Genomic DNA, 19,444 nt, shown 5'->3' with positions numbered 1-19,444 from the left:
AAATGGGCCAAAAAAGGACCCGACCCAGCCCCAGCCCAGCCCTTGGGACTTGTGGGGAGGCTGGTGGGGGGTCGGGGGAGCTGCCACTCCCTCCCTCCGCAACCAGTGTGGCCACTGTGAGTACAAATTTTGAAGCAATTTTATTGCACAGTAGGGGCTTCAAACTGGGCCCAAACCAGTTTGAATTCTAACTAAGCCGGGGTTGGGGGTGTGGTGGAGGTGGTGGTGGGCAACATTGCCAAGCCAGTCTTGTCCAGTTCAAATGGATTCAAACCAAACCGGGAAAAACAGTTTTGTCCACACCCCTAATTGCTGCCATCCCAACTGCCCCATTGTGCCTCTTTATAGATATCTTAAAGGTAGTATGAAGGGGGTCCTCATTTTTCATGTTGCAAGTATGGTAGCCATATGCTTGTATTTAAAAAGGCCTTGGAATTGCGCAGCGGGGAAATGACTTGACTAGCAAGCTGGAGGTTGACAGTTTGAATCTCCACTGGTATGTTTCCCAGACTATGGGAAACACCTGTATCGGGTAGCAGCAATATAGGGAGATGCTGGAAGGCATCATCTCATACTGCACAGAAGATGGCAATGGGAAACCCCTCCTGTATTCTTCCAAAGACAACCACAGGGCTCCGTGGTCGCCAGGAGTCAACCTCAACTCAACAGCACAATTTTACCTTTTACCCTTATGCATGTATAAGACGTGCTGAAGCTGAGCATGTCTAAAGCCACTCAGGTGAGCTTTTATGAATTGTGCATCAGAGTGCATGCTCTGACTGCTACACCATACCACTTCTCTGCAATGTAGTTTATTCATTCTCAATAATTCTGAAGGTTGTTGTTACCTCTTTCACCAACACTGAAACTCTGAGATGACAAGAATCCCAGCAACTATATTCAGAAGAGATTTTTTTAAAAACCATACCAGATTTGCTCTGACCATTACACCACATAGACCCCTCTCTTTGTGTTGCAGATGATCCTTCCTTCAGCCTAGATGGCTTTAAGAGGGGTTTAGACAAATTCATGGAGGACAGGTTTATCATGGAGGACACAGGACAGATCTATTAGTCTGAGGGCTATAGGCCAGTTGCAGGGAAGCAACAGCAGGAGAGAGGGCATGCCCTCACCTCTTGCCTGCGGGCTTCCCAGAGGCATCTGGTGGGCCACTGTGTGAAACAGGATGCTGGACTGGATGGGCATTGGGCCTGATCTAGCAGGGCTGTTCTTATGTTCTTATGTACATATCACTAACCACCTATTTCTAATGGCAGCAACAGTTTCAGTTGCCCAAGAGGAAGGAAGAAATAAGTTGTAAGGGCAAACTCCCCTTTTGGCATCCATACACAAGAACTGATTTGCACAGGGCCTTGGGTCTGATCTAGCAGGGCTGTTCTTATTTTCCTATGTAATTCTAAAGCTTGTAACCTCAGTCGGCTGTACTGACTGAGGTGACAAGCAATTGCTTTGAGAACAACAGTCAAATCAACAAACCAGATTTTAAAACATAGAGCAATGGAGGAGCTTCTGGGAAGACCTTGACATGCATTTAGATAAGAATCAACCAAAGACATTTAGTCAAATCAGGCCTCCATATGTTCTGAAAACAATGCTTTGTGGAAGGAAATTAATCTCCTTAATCTCCTTCCTTGTTCCTTGGGAGATATATGGCAGGTCCTGATTGCACCCCAACATTCCTTCTTATTCTTAATAGAATTATTGTTGAAGTTATTGCTTAAGAGCAGACCTTGCAGAAAATCAAGAGTGTAAAAACAAGTCTAATTTATTTCTAAGTAGGACACAGGATTTGGCGTAGAAGTGATTGCTTGACAAACAGTTAAAAAAAAAATTAGTATCCTTATAAAAGCTAAAATGCCACCCAGGTAAAATTAAACTTCCACTTTTGATTTCAAAGGACTGCAGTTATGAATGAATGAATGAATGAATGAATGAGGAAAAACAGATGGGAATCAGAAGACTCTAGGCAAAACCAAACATTTCAAGGAACAATTCAAAGACATCACAACTTTGAAACATGCTCCCAGGAGAAGCTCACCTGCTACTATTATGTCTATTATTCAGTGCCAAATGAAGACATTTTTATTTGCCTTGGCATTCCAGAATGTGATTTAAGCTGGTTTTAATCACATATTTTTGCTGGCTGACTTCCAAACTAAAATACTCCTGAGTAGTGCCACTGAAATGAACAGAAGAAGTTAGTCATGACTAACTTGTCCCATTCATTTCAATGGCACTAGAGGTGAAGTTGTGCCGTTGAGTTGGTGTCAACTCCTGGCAACCACAGAGCCATGTGGTTTTCTTTGGTGGAATACAGGGAGATGGCAATTTACCATTGCCATCTCCCACACAGTATGAGATTATGCCTTTCAGCATCTTCCTATATCTCTGCTGTCACATATAGGTGTTTTCCATAGTCTGGGAAACATACTAACGGGGATTCGAACCAGCAACCTCTTGCTCCCTAGGCAAGTTCCTTCCTCACTGTGCCATTAGGTGGCTAATTCAATGGCACTACTCATGGGTAATTTAGTCTGGATATCAGCCACTTAATTTTTTAGTCATTTGTGTTTCTTCTGTTTTGTTTTGTGTCACTTGATAGTTTTTACTCTTGATTGTACACTGCCCTGGGCTGCTCGGTCTTCTGATTAGCACCTAACAAATCATCTAAGTACATAAATAACATGAAACTCAGAAAATGATGCCAACCACCCCCCACACCAAGGATGGTCGCTTCCAAACTATACAGTGTAGAGCAGGTAAGAAAAAACAAACAAACAAACCCAGATCCTGTTCCCTCAGACAATTTGGTTCCAAAGGGGAAAACATCCTGCTCACACCAGGCCAGGATGGAAGGCAACCAGTTTAGCCCACACTGGTTGATGCACGATACTGCAAGGAGGCATGACTGTGTGCCAGACCTCTAGGAACAGCACTGAGAGGCCTGGGTTAAAAAGCAGACTGGCTCCTCCCTTCTATGGGCCAGCCTACTAAAATGCCCTGGGCTACATCTCCCTCCCTATGCTATGCACTAGGGCTGTGCAGGGTTGGATTCGGAAGGCTGGCCTGATATTGCCCATTTTGGAAGGCATGTGAGGTATGCCAACACCAGACTAGGGAAGCCAATATCAGGGCAGAGTTCTCCAACCCCATTTGGCGACCTTTGGGGCATTTCAGAGCTCCAAGTGGCAGTGAGAGTCCACACACCCGCATAGCAGCTGGGGGAGAGGGAGTCATCTTCTGGCATCTCAATGCTTGCTTGCCTGCCTGCTCACTTGCCCATGCATTTATTTTTTTAATTTTTTAAAGTTGTTTAGCCCAATATTTTACTCACAGTTTTAAAAATGAAAGTGGAAGATTGTCTCATGTTACATAACTTCCCATGAGATTCTCTGAAATTCTCAGATGTCACAACACTTTTCTCCCACAACTCTCTGAGAGTGCAATTTCCAGGTAACTAAAAAAAAAAAAAAAGATTAAAAACAACTGATGGTCAGATTCATTTGTAATTAAATACTCAGAATCCATCCATACCTACTTCTGTGCCTACTTTCAGGGCTCCCTTTCTTTTCCAGCAATTTTCTTTAACTTTAAAAATCTTTAAATCATTTTCTTTTCCAGCAATTTTCTTTAACTTTCCCCATACACTTCTATGGGGATTTTCACTAGGTTGGGGGTGGGAGTGGGAGATTATCCTGATCCCAACATTCTAAAGGCTCCAAAGGACCCAAACCCGACCTCTGTGGTTCCGCATCAGATCAGACCTGAACTGATCCAAACTTTGCAATTGCGCACAGCCCCACTACACACAGAGCCATTCCCCGCCCCTGCTCAATTGCAGGGAGGGAGAGAGAGAGCAGGACAGTGCATTTGTCAGAACATGCAAACACCTACCCTGCATTTGTCCCTATTTATCAGGGACAGTCTTTATTTTACTTGGCAAAATCTCCGCCCTTATTTTGCATTTCAGGGAGTTACATGTTTTGGGGATGAGTCACACATACTGTATAAGTAAATGCAAGTGCTTGAACAGTAAGGCACCAAACCATGCATAGTCTGACATTTCAAACATTTCGGATCTTGTGTGGCGTGTACATATTGAATTTCTTGATAATATATTGTAGGACAATTATGCTTTTCTAGTATATCTTTACCAATAGAACAAATTGCCCTCTTGGCATTAAAGTCAGCTGAGAGGAGGCTGCTACAGAGTCAATGAATGCATCCTGACTATTAGTTCTGTGAACAGCTATTCAGTTTGCAGCAGGGACTATTTTCGGCCATCTCCTTTTCCCTCTGCCACCTGCTGTGTCCATGAGAATTATATCCCTGAGGTTTTGGGAAACCTCAAGAGCAGATTTGGGGAGGTTGGCAAAGAAAAGGGAGGGCCAGTGAGAATATCCTCCCCACCCCCCCATCTTATGCAAGCGGAACTCACGGAACTACTAGTCAGGATGTGGCCCAATGTGTAATAATGGAATGGGTGTGGCTCATGAAGTGATCCTTGAATGGTGTACTAATAGAGATGTTACAAGCATGTCCTTATTTCCACTGCTGAAATGCTGGCACGTATGCAAAAGTCTACTCTTGGACCATACTATTCTGCCAAAAAGGGACCAGCTCACTTATCTTCCATCTGTTTCTTTTGTGGGCGCCAGCAGTAGAACTGCTCCAAAGCAGGGTGATTGGGAAACACCTTTGTCATCAACTAATTGCCACTTCCTACTGAAATACCCACTAAGTACCCACCCTTTTCAGTCTTTAAAAAGAACATCTGCTGCAATGATCGAGTGCCTGCATATCTGCTGCTAGAATGGGAGGAACATGCCTTGCAAGCAGCTCCAGGGATTTTAACTTCTCTCTGCTTAGCTTAATATTTGCTTTCCTCCTCCAACTGGCATCAGGACGGGAGCTGAGCTTTGTGCTTTTAGTAAGTGAAGGGTTTTATTATTGCTGCTAGTGACTTGGGCCAGTGGGTTCTTCGAAATAAAATGCTTTGTGAGACTCTCCCAAAGTTTCATGTATGATCTAGTAGCCTTGCCAGTTGAGATCTTTCCTTCTTATATGATAATCGGGCCTCCTAGATTTCTTCAGATATTGTTCAGCTGATCAGATCGGCGATATTGCAGATCTTTTTAGCTGCACTGACTTGTACTATGCATTATATATTAGTAAGTAGGTACGATCACAAAATAGGTCTTTGTCTGAATTATTGGGTTGTAGCCTAAGGATTCCCCTTGCTTGAGAGAAAGGACTCCTTGGGATACAATCCATGGTGTTCTTTGTTTACCAGTGTGATTAGGACAGCTCACTTAAATGAACAACACACAGTTTGATTGCAGCTATTAGAGATTATATATCACTGCTAACATGGAAAAGATAAAGAGGAGATTCTTACGATCGGCCAAAAGCGGGCTAAGGGAGGCGAGCCCAGCTTCCTCAAAGTGGATAACCTGCTTAAGTACCTCTCCCCTTAGACAAGGTTAGCGGAGCAAGTGCTCCGCTAACCCCATCTATTTGATCGTGTATTGCCGTGGCTCCGTTCTGTGGCAACACACGAGGAGACCCCCGCTGGGAGGCTGAAACAAGTCTCCTGGCCCTGGGGGTCTCTCTAGGATGCCCTCGTGCACTTGCGTAGGGCATCCTGGAACTTCCAGGGGGCCACGTGGCCCCCGATCCCCACAGCCCCCACCGGCTCCGTGACGGAGCCAGCAGTCGTGTGGGTGGCTGATCCAGCTGTCCAGGGCTGCCAGTGTGCTCATCTGCGAGGAAAATGGGCTAAGCCCACTCTCCCCACTAACCCCATTCATGCAAGTCTCACTGATCATGAGACTCACCTCAAAGTGTGTAATGGGGAGAAAAAGACTTTCTTCGTGACTTTTGACTGAAGTAAGCTTACCTGTGATGTGGACAGATGAATGTTCGAAGTAAAAACAAGTTTTGCAGGTGAGACAAAGCTGGACTCTTGAAAGCAGAAACCTAAAGCATGACTGAACCAATTGAAGTCAAAGAGTATGGTCTGTCATTAGCCGATTGGCTCATGTATTATAGCTGCTTCCATTATAAATGAACTGTAACCTTCTCTAGATTCTCTTGCAAAGCTAATTTTATTTGCACTGTACATCCATTCATATGTCTTTATCTGTATTTACGGCTGGGATTCACAAACATAATTTAGGCACACCCAAAGGATTGGGCATGCCCAAGTGGATTCTTGATATATTTTCCTTCCATATTGGAAACTGCTGCTGAAAGTCCCCTTAATTTCCATTTAAGCTGCCCCCTTTGCTTTGCCAAGTGGCACAGGTGGTTGCCATTTGAGAAAGAGAAGCTAAATGCCCCCCTTGCAATATGCTGAAGTGGCTCTCCTGTCCTTTGGATTCCAGCCAATATCTAGCTACCACATGCTCTCATATTTCCAAGCAAGAAGTAATATGCATGGAAAGGGGCACATTTCATAGCCAGCCTCAAAGTTCGCTCTTGGATAGATTCAAGATTAAATTTCAAGAAAAGAAAAGAAAAGAAAAGGAGGCAGCTGTCTCAAATGTGTTAACTCTTGCAAAAACAAAAAGCCTTGCAGCATCTTTGAAGAGCGTTTCTGCAGTTACTTTGTTTTTTGGGTTTTTTAAAGAAGAATTTTTGCTTTTATTAGTAATAGAAATAGAACCAGTTACATCTCTGAGATTGACATAGTCATACATGAATAAGAGCAATGACTTATCCACAGCAAAGAGAGCAAGAAAAAACAAACACGCAGATTACACACAGTAATAATATTTAAGTATACTTAAATGAGTAAAGATAATCTGTAAGAAAAAGAGGGTACATCTAAAAAGCTAAATCTAATCGTCAGAGAAAAAAATGAACCTTAAACCTCATACAGAACACACCCCCTGGCCTCAATCGAACGATTCAGAACATGAATATTCAATGGAGAAGAAAATTTAAACGTTAAATCACTAGTTCTGCCATAAAGAAAAGGTGTATATATTGTAAATATGAAACCACATATCCACCAATACTTTGTAATCAAAATTCCCATCTTGTCCCATACAGGTATACAAAACATCATAATAAAGTAAGTGACAAAAATCAGTTAAACCTTCAGTAGTCCTCCTCTTCATTTAACAAACAAAAAACAGGAGAGATAAATGGAAAGATATTCATTCATGAGGAGGGAGACTAACTTCAGCCAAAACTGGTCTCTATAACCCATCACTGAGAGAATAGGCTATCAAGCTATGACACCAAGATCTCTCCCCATACATACATGTAATTCTTCTCAGTTTCCTTTTAATTGTATGCATCACAACAAGCAGTTCATTCAACAGTTACCATTATGAAGTTTCCATAACAACCAATAAAAGCCCATAGGGGGAAATGAGGATAAAGAAAAATACTTGTGGGGGGATGGGAATGATAAAGGTATATATTTCTGAAAAGTTGAAATTAAATTTCAATTAGAAGCTAAAGCCAACTACAATTAGTTGTTCAAATATGCTCAAGCCAAGACTTAAGAGTACCAAACAAAATATCTCGATACGTAGTCTTTTTAAAGCTATAATGTCATATAATAAAACAGAGCCAATAATCTTATTCCTTAAATTTTTCCATAAGAAGGAAAGAAAGAAACATAAAGAAACAAAGGACAAAAATATGTGGCAATTCCTTAAGTCATTAAAACTGTCGGGTTTATCATACAACATCCCAATTCCTGATTAGGTTATTGTCAGTTTTAAACCGTATATAGAACCCGCTAGTTGAAAGGCCAATTAATGAGGTATATATAATATTTAATTATACTCGGAGTTAAAACCTATAAATGAAACCCTAAATTAGTTACATAAATTATCATTTCTTCCATAAAGGTATGTAACAGTTCCTTAAGTCATTAAAACATTCAGGTATATAATAAATAGTCTCAGTTTCTGAGTAGGTTATTTCAATGCTAAACCCCTATATAGAGTTCCCTAAATCTCAATGGTTAAAAAAAAGGAACAATTAACACAGGGAATACATTGAAATACAATTAGTAAGGTATATTATTTAATTATACTCAAAGTTAAAACCTGTATATGAAACCCTAAGTAAATCACATATCTCAAGGAAAAGAACTACTAGAAAAGAAAGGAGACTTCAAAAGGAGAGGAAAAGAGAGAGAAAAAACAAGCTCAGGGGGAAAGAGAAATAAGAGAGAGAAAATAATTCCATTATATTAAATATATATCAGCAAAGAGAAATAAAATACTGATAGATACACCACTAAAAATATCGGGCTTTTCATTTATCCCAGCACAAAGACAGGAAAAAAAACACTGGTGAACATCTCAGCTAACTCACATAACATAGGGTTAATATGAAATCTTGAAAACAGTGTCCAAGGACACTCTCTCATTAAGGGGGAGACTAAACAGTGCTGAAACTTTAACTTCTATGCCTGGGAAAAAATGGTTATCAAGTTTCTATAAAGTAAAATTCCTTCAGTTAGAATCCTTCCGCGTAAATCTCACCGTGACTACCTATCCAAAAACTAAGTCATTCTAATAAAACACACCCAAAAGACATACAGACAGTTGGTCATGGAACAGTTGGTCATGGAACCGACCAGAGAGAAGGCGACCTTGGATCTAATTCTGAGTGACACCCAGGACCTGGTGTGTGATGTCAGTGTCATCGACCCTTTAGGGAACAGTGACCACAGTGCCATCAAATTCAGCATACATGCGGGGAGAGAATCACCAAGACATTTTGAATTTCAGAAGAGGAAACTTCTCCAAAATGAGGAGTATGGTGAAAAGAAAGCTGAGGAGGAAAATCAGGAGAGTCACTTTGCTCCAGAGTGCGTGGAGTTTACTCAAAACCACAATACTAGAAGCCCAGTTGTATACCCAAAAGGAGGAAAGGTACCACTAAGTCCAGGAGGATGCCAGCATGGCTAACAGGTACCGTCAAGGAAGCCATAAAAGGGAAGAAGACTTCCTTCCGAAATTGGAAGGCCTGTCCAAACAAAGAGAACAGAAAGGAACACAAACTCTGGCAAAAGAAATGCAAGGTGACAATAAGGGAGGCAAAAAGAGAGTTTGAGGAATATTTAGCCAGAAGTATCAAGGGGAATAACAAAAACTTCTTTAAGTACATCAGAAGCAGGAAACCTGCCAGGGAGGCAGTTGGAACATTAGACAATGAGGGAGTGAAAGGGTTTATTAAGGAGGATATGGAGGTTGCAGAGAAGCTGAGAAGCTGAATGAGTTCTTTGCATCTGTCTTCACGGCAGAGGATACTAAGCATATACCTGTTCCTGAACCAGGCTTTTTAGGGATGGAGGCTAGAGAGCTGAGTCAGATAGAAGTGACAAGGGATGATGTTCTAAACTGTCTGGAAAAACGGAAAGCTAACAAATCACCAGGGCCGGAAGGCATCCATCCAAGAGTCCTCAAAGAACTCAAATGTGAAATTGCCGACCTCCTTGCTAAAATATTTAACTTATCCCTGAAATCGGGCTCTGTACCAGAGGACTGGAGAGTAGCAAATGTAACACTGATTTTCAAAAAGGGATCCAGGGGCGATCCGGGAAATTACAGGCCAGTTAGCCTAACATCCATTCCAGGCAAGTTGAGGGAAAGCATCCTCAAGGATAAAATTGTAAAGCACCTAGAAGAACAGGCCCTGCTGGGAGTGAGCCAGCATGGCTTCCGCAAAGGTAAATCTTGCCTCACCAACCTTTTGGACTTCTTTGAGAGTGTCAATGAGTGTGTGGATCAAGGTGATCCAGTTGACATAGTCTACCTGGACTTCCAAAAAGCTTTTGACAAAGTTCCTCATCAAAGACTCCTGAGGAAACTTAGCTGTCATGAAATAAAGGGACAAGTACATGTGTGGATTGCAAACTGGTTGAAAGACAGGAAACAGAGGGTAGGTATAAATGGAGAGTTTTCACAATGGAGGGAAGTAAGAAGTGGGGTCCCCCAGGGATCTGTACTGAGACCGGTGCTTTTTAATTTATTCATAAATGATCTAGAAGCAGGGGTAAGCAGCGATGTGGCCAAATTTTCAGATGATACCAAACTCTTCTGGGTAGTGAAATCCAAAACGGATTGTGAGCAGCTCCAAAAGGATCTCTCCAAACTGGGGGAGTGGGCGACAAAATGGCAAATGCGGTTCAGTGTTAGCAAGTGTAAAGTGATGCACATTGGGATGAAAAACCCCAACTTCAAGTATATGCTGATGGGATCCGAGCTGTCGGTGACGGACCAGGAGAGGGATCTTGGGGTTGTGGTGGACAGCTCGTTGAAAGTGTCGACTCAATGTGCGGCAGCTGTGAAAAAGGCCAATTCCATGCTAGGGATCATTAGAAAGGGGATTGAAAATAAAACGGCTAACATTATAATGCCCTTATACAAAACTATGGTGCGGCCACACTTGGAGTACTGCATACAATTCTGGTCACCACATCTTTAAAAGGACATTGTTGAACTGGAGAAGGTACAGAAGAGGGCAACCAAGACGTTCAGGGGCCTAGAGCACCTTTCTTATGAGGCAAGACTACAACACCTGGGGCTTTTTAGTTTAGAAAAAAGACAACTGCGGGAAGACATGGAGGAGAGGTCTAGCAATGGCTACTAGTCGGAGGGCTGTGGGCCACCTCCAGCCTCAAAGGCAGGATGCCTCTGAGTACCAGTTGCAGGGGAGTAATGGCAGGAGAGAGGGCACGCCCTCAATTCCTGTCTGTGGCTTCCAGCAGCATCTGGTGGGCCACTGTGCGAAACAGGATGCTGGACTAGATGGGCCTAGGGCCTGATCCCGCAGGGCTGTTCTTATGTTCTTATACAGTTAAAGTAAATAAACTTTTAAATAAGATTAAAATACTTAAAAGACCCCTTTTTGTAAAATCTTCTTAAATTATCTTAAAGTGAAACACCACTTAACAGTCTCCCCTATACCAATTTCCCCACCCTGTGTTTGACAAGAAGTACCATGATTGCAACACCAGAATAATAAATCATAATCACTCCAACTCAGCTGAGTAACAAATTTAGAAATTCTTCAAAGTAAAGTCAAAATCCCAATACAAAATGCTAATTGACATTAACTGCTATTAAATGGCAGTTCCATCAGTGATATTAAACTACAAAAGACAGAAAAGTCCTGATTCCAATAAAGAGAGAAAGAACATGAGAAGGCAACCCTCCTCTTCCTCTGCCGAAACAGCCAGTTGTCTCCATTCACTTGTATTTCCCCAATCAGAGCTTCAAATAGTTGGTAATAGGAAGATAATTGTCCAGCCATAAAACACTTTGACAGCCATGCAAACAGAAGGGACTATAAATTCAAGGAAGATCTTTCAGAATCCTGCCAAGCAAATCCTCCCAAGACGCAGATAAACTAGATCTTTCCACTTAGGACTTTATAAGTAAAACATAAGCTGGTTAAATGTGTAAATATGTGGCATTGCAGAATAATAAAAAACAAATCCATTAAAAAGCTGCTTTTCTCTCCAAGCCAATCTTCTTCGTCATTCTTCTTCTCCATTGCAGATGCTGTACATTTTCACTGAGAAGTTCAAGGAGGGTTCTCAGAAAATACAGATTCCATAATCATCTCCAAAGGATTACGAGTAGGTTAAAGATCAAGATAAAATAAGTAATTGCTGTAGCCAAACATTTTAAAAGGATTACTCAAAGCAAATCTAAAAGCTAATAGCATTGGAATGCTGAGCTCTCTAGCGAAGTCCATAGAAAGATACAAAAATAGAAGATAGCAGAAAATAAGCAAAAGTTGACAATAAAAAACCCGTAGATCTGGCAAACTCACAGCCGTAGTAATCTCAGAGATTTATTAGAGCAGATTAAAAAGTAGATTTATAGCAGGTCGTCCGTATCTGGGCGATGGAAATGCCTCTTCCCATGCAGTCCAATGATTGCAGATAGGTCTCTCCAGATGTTCATCCAGGGTTTTTCAGACTTTTGAGGGTCTGAGGACCCCCTGGCCCCACACCTCCAGGAGGAGGACTGAGCCCTGCACACATACCGACCTCCATCTAGCTGATGGAAGATAATAGGACCAAACGGTAGGTGAAATCCCTGACTACTGTTTAGTCAGGTGTTTTCATTCCGAACGTCATCTTGCTTTTTCTGCAGTTCTTTGAAGACAGTCTAGGGCTCCAGAGGAATAACTATATGTGGTCTAAACCATGGAGAGGGAGGTAACTGTCAATTGTGCCACCTCACAAATGGTGCCTCCTCCTATAAAAGCTCATGATTAATTGGGTTTAAGGTGCCACATGCTTTTTGATCTTGGCAGCCACGACATGTGATATAAAATGATTGGGATCACAGCACCAACTTTCCAACGAATTAGCCTTCCTGAGCTGAAGCAACCCGTCCAACAAATGACTGCAATGAGTGTCCCACCGTGGCCGTTCAAGCCTCTGTGGGTGCTGAGGCAGGGGAGCAACATGTGCCCTTCTTGCACAGTGCAGGAAGTATGGCCCAAGTTTTCCCTGATTCCCAATCTCTCTCTCTCTTTTGCCTTCCACACCTCCCTCCACAAGCAGATATGCATACACTTCCCTCCCCACCTTATTACACCCATCAGTTCAGTAGCTGGAAGTGTCCTCTATCTGCCTCTTTCGCTCCCATCCTAGATTGTGAAAAGCCAGGGGACAACACAGGAAGAAGTGCTTTGAGCTGGTGAGTAGAGTGCTGACTCCATGGAGAACCTCTAGTCTAGGACTCTATTGGCCCAGACCATTTCCTCCTTCAGCTTTGTCCATTTCTTGAAATAGAACAACCTTAAAAATGTGGTGCATATACTGGTAACATCCAAGCTTGATTACTGCAATGGACTCTACGTTGGGCTGCCTTTGTACATAGTTCAGAAACTGCAACTGGTGCAGAATGCAGCAGCCAGGTTGGTCTCTGTGGCCACCCAAAGAGACCACATTATTCCTATTTTAAAAGAACTAGAGATTGGCTGCCAATTAGTTTCCAGGCAAAATACAAAGTGCTAGTTATTAACTATAAAGCACTTAATAGCTCAGGGGAGGTCTGGTTGCAGTTGCCACCAGCTTGTTTGGTGGCAACCGAAAAATGGGCCTTCTCTAAGGTTGCCCTGAGGCTCTGGAACACATCACCAAATGAAACCAGAATCTCCCCATCTCTGGTTGTTTTTAAACAACTTTTGAAAACACACCTGTTTTATCAGGTTTTAGTTTATGATGTTTTAAAGTTTAATGGATAGTAATTTTAATCTGTTTATATGATTTTTGGTAGTTTGGATTGCAAACTGCCCTGAGATTTTATATAGGGTAGTATATAAATGTGACAAATAATAAGAGCAAAGAGAATTAATTGATAATTAAATTGTTTGTGTTTGTATCCATACATACTGCTCCATCCTGATGGCAAGACAGCTACTCAACAAGGTTAATGCAAGTCAGAAGGTCAATTGCTAAGAAGCATGGGAGCTGTCCAGTAGGTAGCCAGTAGGTTACTGATTTCAGTGTAATAGTACCTGGTTCAATGTTAGGGCTTACCCGATGAACCAATAATGAATATGCACTTCTGTGCAACTACAGTTGTGCCACATTCTTTGGTAATACAGGGAGGTAATATTTTAGTAATACATTGTAATGTCGACAGAAGAAGATATGACACAACAATTAATGTCTTATTGTACTGCCAACCAAAACCACTGAATCTTTTGATCAAGGATATTCACGTCAGCTCGATGTCTGGGGATTTCCAAACAATGACAGGTTACCTGTCAGGATGCAGACAACTCAGTTTTGCTTTCCACCAGATAATTCTTCTGATGGTCCAGAGCAGGGGTTCCCAACCAGTGATACTCCAGATGTTGCTGAACTACAACTCCCATCATCCCCAGCCACAATAAATTATAGTTGGGGGGTGATGAGAGTTGTAGTTCAGCAACATCTGGAGTACCCCTGGTACTCTACTGGTTGGGAACCCCATGTTCAGAGCATTATTTGAAGTGAAGGAGGTCTGTCTCTGGCTGGAAGAAAATAAGAAGGGCTCTGCTGGATCAGTCCATCTAGGCTAGCATTCCACTTCATTCAGTGGTCAACCAGACACCTCTGGGAAGCCAAGAAGTGGATCATAGGGGCAAATAGCCTTTTCTGGTCGTTGCTTCCCACCAACTGGTATCCAGATGCATACTGCCTCTGAACCTGGAGGTAGCATATTGTCATAATGACTAGAAGGCGTGGCTGAATCCGAATAAGTTGCACCATCCCCTTGGTTCTGGAAGGAGACGACTACTCCCAGCATGGCTGCCTCCATGTACTACAGTGTGGCTTCAGTATGGGGGGGGCTCCTTTGTGGGAAGCCGAGCCCTGTGTTGCCCTGGTGATGGCTGGGACAGCAAATGGAGTGCAGCTGGAGGTGTGTGCAAGGAATTCTGGGAGGAGTAGACTTTTCAAGTGCTTTTCCAAAGCAGGAATGTACAGAAACCCTCTGGAAACTATAGCTTTTTCTAAAAAAACACATTTGACTTCCCTTGAAAATTCTCAGATGTTTTGCTCTGGAAGAAACACTGAAATTCACTTCAATTTTTACTTTGTGTAACATTTCAATAACCTTGTTTGCTGCAAATTAAGTGGCACACAAAATTACCTGAAAGGTGCACTTGCTATATATATGGCTCCTATGAGGAATGAGATACTTATTGGAAAAACACTGGTGTTGTATTGCTTCACTTCAATAAACTATTTCAAATCCTTTTAATCACTCTGATTGTTCTTTTCCTGCCTTTCCATGGACATAACATATGACTGATATTTCAACAAAAAGTGATGTTATATTTGTATCTATGTTGTGTTTTTTATATTTCAGTAATAAATAATAATAATAATAATAATAATAATATTTTTTCCAAAAAGAAGAAAAATGCCTTTACATGTGTAATAACTAGGGCTGAAGCAGTACAATAACACAGTCTTTCTTTACATCACCTCGGTAGCTTTATCGGCATGGTGACAGAAGCCCCATTGAAAACTATCCCAAAGATCTGTACAATGAAAAATCATGGCCACAAGGATTTGGACAGCTGACTCAGGTATGTCCATTTTTCATAGACACGAAAGTATTGGCCAAATAAAGATAAGGAAGACTTACAAATCAAGTAATATCATCATTATAGTCTGCAACAGACAAACATGGCTACCCCTCTAGAAGTCATAATAATGGTCAGAGGTGGTTCAAGGGCTTTGGGTCCCTGAGGTGGACATTGAATGCCACCCCATGCCTCCACAGGCACTGGATGCCCCCATTTGTGCCACCTCTGCATCATATGCCTTAACTATCACAGGTACCAAAAGCTGTCGTGTTGAGACAAAATGCTACCTGCTCTACCAACCTCCTCCTGCCAGGACAGAGTGAGGAAAGAAGTGGAAGAGAGAAGAATAGCAGGGCAGGCTAGAGCATCTCCTCACCACTGTCCTCTTCTCCACTGCTCCTATTCCATCTGGCAGGAGGAAGAAGAGGAGGTTGGCAGCAGTGGGGGGCGGGGTCAGGCAGCATTTGGTTCCTGCAAGGGGCATTTGGCATGGTGGCAAGGCACAAAGAACGACCACCTCAATGCATTCTCATGCACAAGGCAGCCCTGAGATGAATAATTGACATTGGAGAAGTCAATGCCATAGGGAACTTAGTGGCTAACTTTTACATAGAGCAAAGTCAGGTGTATATTCTCTGTTGTAGTGTTGAAGGATCAGAGGTTGGATGGATCAAGCTTATGCTCAGTCTCACAACTCTTTATTTGCCGTAGGCATGCCAAGATACCGAGAATTCTGCTCCAGCATTTATTTCTTATTTATAACATATATATCCCACCCGTTCTGCAGAGTAGTTGACACGGTTCTTCTCCTACCCCCATTTTATCCTCACAACAGCCCTGTGAGGCAAGTTTGACAGAGAGTTAGTGACTCTGCTAAGATCACTAAGCTCTTCATTGCTTAGGGGGTGGATTTGAACTCAGGTCTCCTGAGATCTAGTCCAAAACTCTAACCACTTCACAACAATCTTTAAAGTTTCACAAATTGTACAAGATAACCAAAATGATGCAAAGGGAATCCATTGTGATGGATTTATTCAGATATTACATCTGAATAAACCCAATTTGATTTGCACAATGTATTTTAATTTTTTGTTACCCATAATTTTTACAATATTGTTTAGAGAAACAGAAATGTGAACCCATTTTAAAAAAAAAGAAAGAAAGAAAGAAAGAAAGAAAAATGAATTGGGAGAAGATTCTGAAGGAAATGTTAACTCAATTTTGTTTGCAGAAATGCACATTGATTTCCCCCTAATCTGAATTTTTCTCAGCATTTCAAATTATGGTAGTTTCTAGATGGATCTGGATTGTAGGCAAAGCAAAGTCTTAAAGTGCTAAATTGGACCAGTTGATAACATAACTGTCTTTTTGTTGTGAATAGTTTCAGGGGGCACTTTTAAAATGTAGCTTGGAGGAATGGAACCTTGATTGGTATTCAAGCTTCATCATGTGAAAATATTATTATTATTATTTCTTGTTTACACAGTCAGACAGGTGTTATTGACTGATTTGTTTTATCCAGACATCGAGTCCTTCTCATTGACTTGGGATGGCTGAATTTTATTGTCAATTGTTATAGATATCGTCGCAGAATATAGGCTGTTCCCAGTAAAGCTGCTTTTTGTAATTGGCTGATGGTGGTTTCTGTGACCCCTATGGTGTTGAGGTGCTCTTTATTATTATACATTTTATATCCTGCTCTTCCTCCAAGGGGCCCAGAGCGGTGGACTACATACTTAAGTTTCTCTTTCACAACAACCCTGTGAAGTAGGTGAGGCTGAGAGAGAAGTGACCAGCCCAGAGTCACCCAGCAAGTCTCATGGCTGAATGGGGATTTGATATATAGCTACATTTTAAAAGTGCCCCATGAAATCATTCAAAATAACAAAGGATTCTGAAATTGTATAATTGTATAATTGTGTAATTCTATAAATTGTATAATTTCAGAATATATTTTCAGTATAATAGAGTCTTGCCTATATTGTTTCCACAGCTTGGAATGCGGCAACAGTATGAACTCGGACAATACATAAGGAAGAGATATTCAAACTTCCTGAGTCCTGACTACAGACAAGATGAGGTGAATACTGGAACTTTTTAGAAAGAGATTCTTCCATAAAATGTTCAGTGGATAAATATAGTTCACAATATCAAATCCTGAGAATTAGGAACATAGGAAACTGCCATATACTGAGTCAGACCATTGGTCTATCTAGCTCAGTATTGTCTTCAGACTGGCAGTGGCTTCTCCAAGGTTGCAAGCAGGAATCTCTCTCAGCCCTATCTTGGAGAAGCCAGGGAGCGAACTTGGAACCTTCTGCTCTTCTCAGAGCATCTCCATCCCCAGAGGGGAATATTTTCAGTGCTCACACTTCTAGTCTCTCTTTCATATGCAACCAGGGTGGATGCTGCTTAGCTAAGGGGACAAGTCATGCTTGCTACCACAAGACAATTCAGATACCTGAGGGTGTTTTCTTGAATCCATCTGAATGCCTGAATAAACTGGACAACACATGTATAAAGTAGGCAGATCAACAGTTGATAGCTTCCTTGCAGAAGAAAGGAAATACTGAAAACTGTAACAATCTGGTGTAGCACAAAGTGTATAGTGTTGGAACAATTTAGGTGGCTGAAGACAAAAAATTAATTGCCTGGAACAGAGGTCCTGGGATTAGTGAGATAAGAGCACCTTTATTTATTTAACATTTAGATACCACCCAAAACCTATGTCTCTGGGTGGTTTACAATAAAATACAAATTAATACAAAATTAAAATGTTAAAACATTAAAGTAACTTAATATTTAACACAATGTTTAAAACTGTAAGTCTAATTAAAAGCCTGGATGAACAAATGAGTCTTAACTGAATTTTTAGAAATTGTCAGAGAAGGGCTGTGCATCACATCAGCCCGATAATCCTAGGTGATGAAGGCCCTATCAGGGCATTTTTCATCAAAAATGGATTCCAATGAAAAATGTCTCCATATTGGTATTGTATCAAATATTATGGAAGGGTGGTGGGGCCACGCTCTTTAATTACAGCAACTAATTTGGGTGGTTGAGGGTCTCTTCTATGAGGTCTGCAGAGAAGCTGCTGCCGCCAAGTTGCAGTGGTGGCAAGGTTGTGAAGAGTACATTATATCCTGACAATAGGTGGACTTGAAGATTGGCAGACAGCAATGGTGAGCACACAGCACAAGTCAAAACCCTAGAGTGGCAGGCAAACCCAGGACAAAATATAGTGGATGTGCGGACAAAACTAAGGTCAGCAAGCAGATAACCTAAACTGATGCTCAAGCAGTTATGAGAACCCTATTGCAGCCTGCAATAATGCTGCAGAGAAATGTGTGGTCTTGCCCCTTGGAGATCAGCTCTGAATCAAAGGGGTAACACTCTGGTCCTGAGTGATGTGCTCCAGAGACATGGGCATGTCTCCTGATGTATCCACTCCGTGCTGCTTCAGGGATTAGCATGGTGGCAAAGGCAGGATACCAGGAGCAGAGGCAATTTTGAGAGAGGAATTATTGGTATCCAGAATGCTAGAGGGGAGACATTCTCAGGGAAAGGTGATGATGGAAGCACAGCCCCTAAAGATTCTTCTCCCACAGGACCTGTGGAGCATTCCATGAAGACTGCTTCTTGAGATGGTCCAGGAAGGAAATCGCTTCCAACCAAATCCTTCTAATAAAGGGTTTCCTTTATTCCTTTTAGATCTTAATCAAGAGCACAGAACTTGATCGAACCATTATGAGTGCCCAAGCAAATCTTGCTGGTCTCTTCCCACCTGCTGATGCTCAAATCTGGAATTCTAAAATACTTTGGCAACCCATCCCAGTACATGTTGTTCCAAAGGCATACAGTCCGGTGAGTCATAAAGTAAAGTTGTGCCATCGAGTCTACGTCAACTCCACAGAGCCATGTGGTTTTCTTTGGTGGAATACAGGAGGGGTTGACCATTGCCATCTCCCGTGCAGTATGAGATGATGCCCTTCAGCATCTTCCTGTATCGCTGCTGCCTGATACTGTATAGGTGTTTCCCATAGTCTGGGAAGATTCTTCTCATAGGTGTTCCCCATAGTCTGGGAAACATACCAGCGGGGATTCGAACCAGCAACCACTTGCTCCCTGGACAAGTTATTTCCCTGCTACGCCATTAGGTGGCTCACATGCTACTGTGAAAAATCCTCCCTGCCCTTTATGCTCTTCATAGGAAAACTTACATTCTTATGTAAAAATGAGTGCACATTTCCATTTAAAAGAAACCATTTCCTTCATCAGAACTTTATAGCCCCAAAGACCTTTTGAAGCAGACAGGAGCAAAAGCTCAGTTCCACCTCTTACAGTTATA

The 19,444-nt window shown here is 41.9% G+C and overlaps 1 protein-coding gene across 1 annotated transcript in view; it reads left to right on the top strand.

Annotated features, from left to right (window-relative positions):
• The first annotated feature begins 4,834 nt into the window (after positions 1-4,834).
• Positions 4,835-19,444, top strand: part of LOC128331356 (prostatic acid phosphatase-like) — a 45,662-nt gene continuing 31,052 nt past the window's right edge. Inside the window, exons 1-4 of the mRNA XM_053264699.1 lie at positions 4,835-4,951; positions 15,001-15,096; positions 17,090-17,176; positions 18,808-18,960. Of these exons, the coding sequence (XP_053120674.1) occupies positions 4,835-4,951; positions 15,001-15,096; positions 17,090-17,176; positions 18,808-18,960 (453 nt within the window). The remainder of the gene's footprint in view (positions 4,952-15,000; positions 15,097-17,089; positions 17,177-18,807; positions 18,961-19,444) is intronic.

The sequence above is a fragment of the Hemicordylus capensis genome, chromosome 6, assembly GCF_027244095.1.
Source record: "Hemicordylus capensis ecotype Gifberg chromosome 6, rHemCap1.1.pri, whole genome shotgun sequence".
In the NCBI taxonomy this organism is placed as follows: Eukaryota; Metazoa; Chordata; class Lepidosauria; order Squamata; family Cordylidae; genus Hemicordylus; species Hemicordylus capensis.
This window is presented reverse-complemented; position numbering and strand designations above follow the sequence as displayed.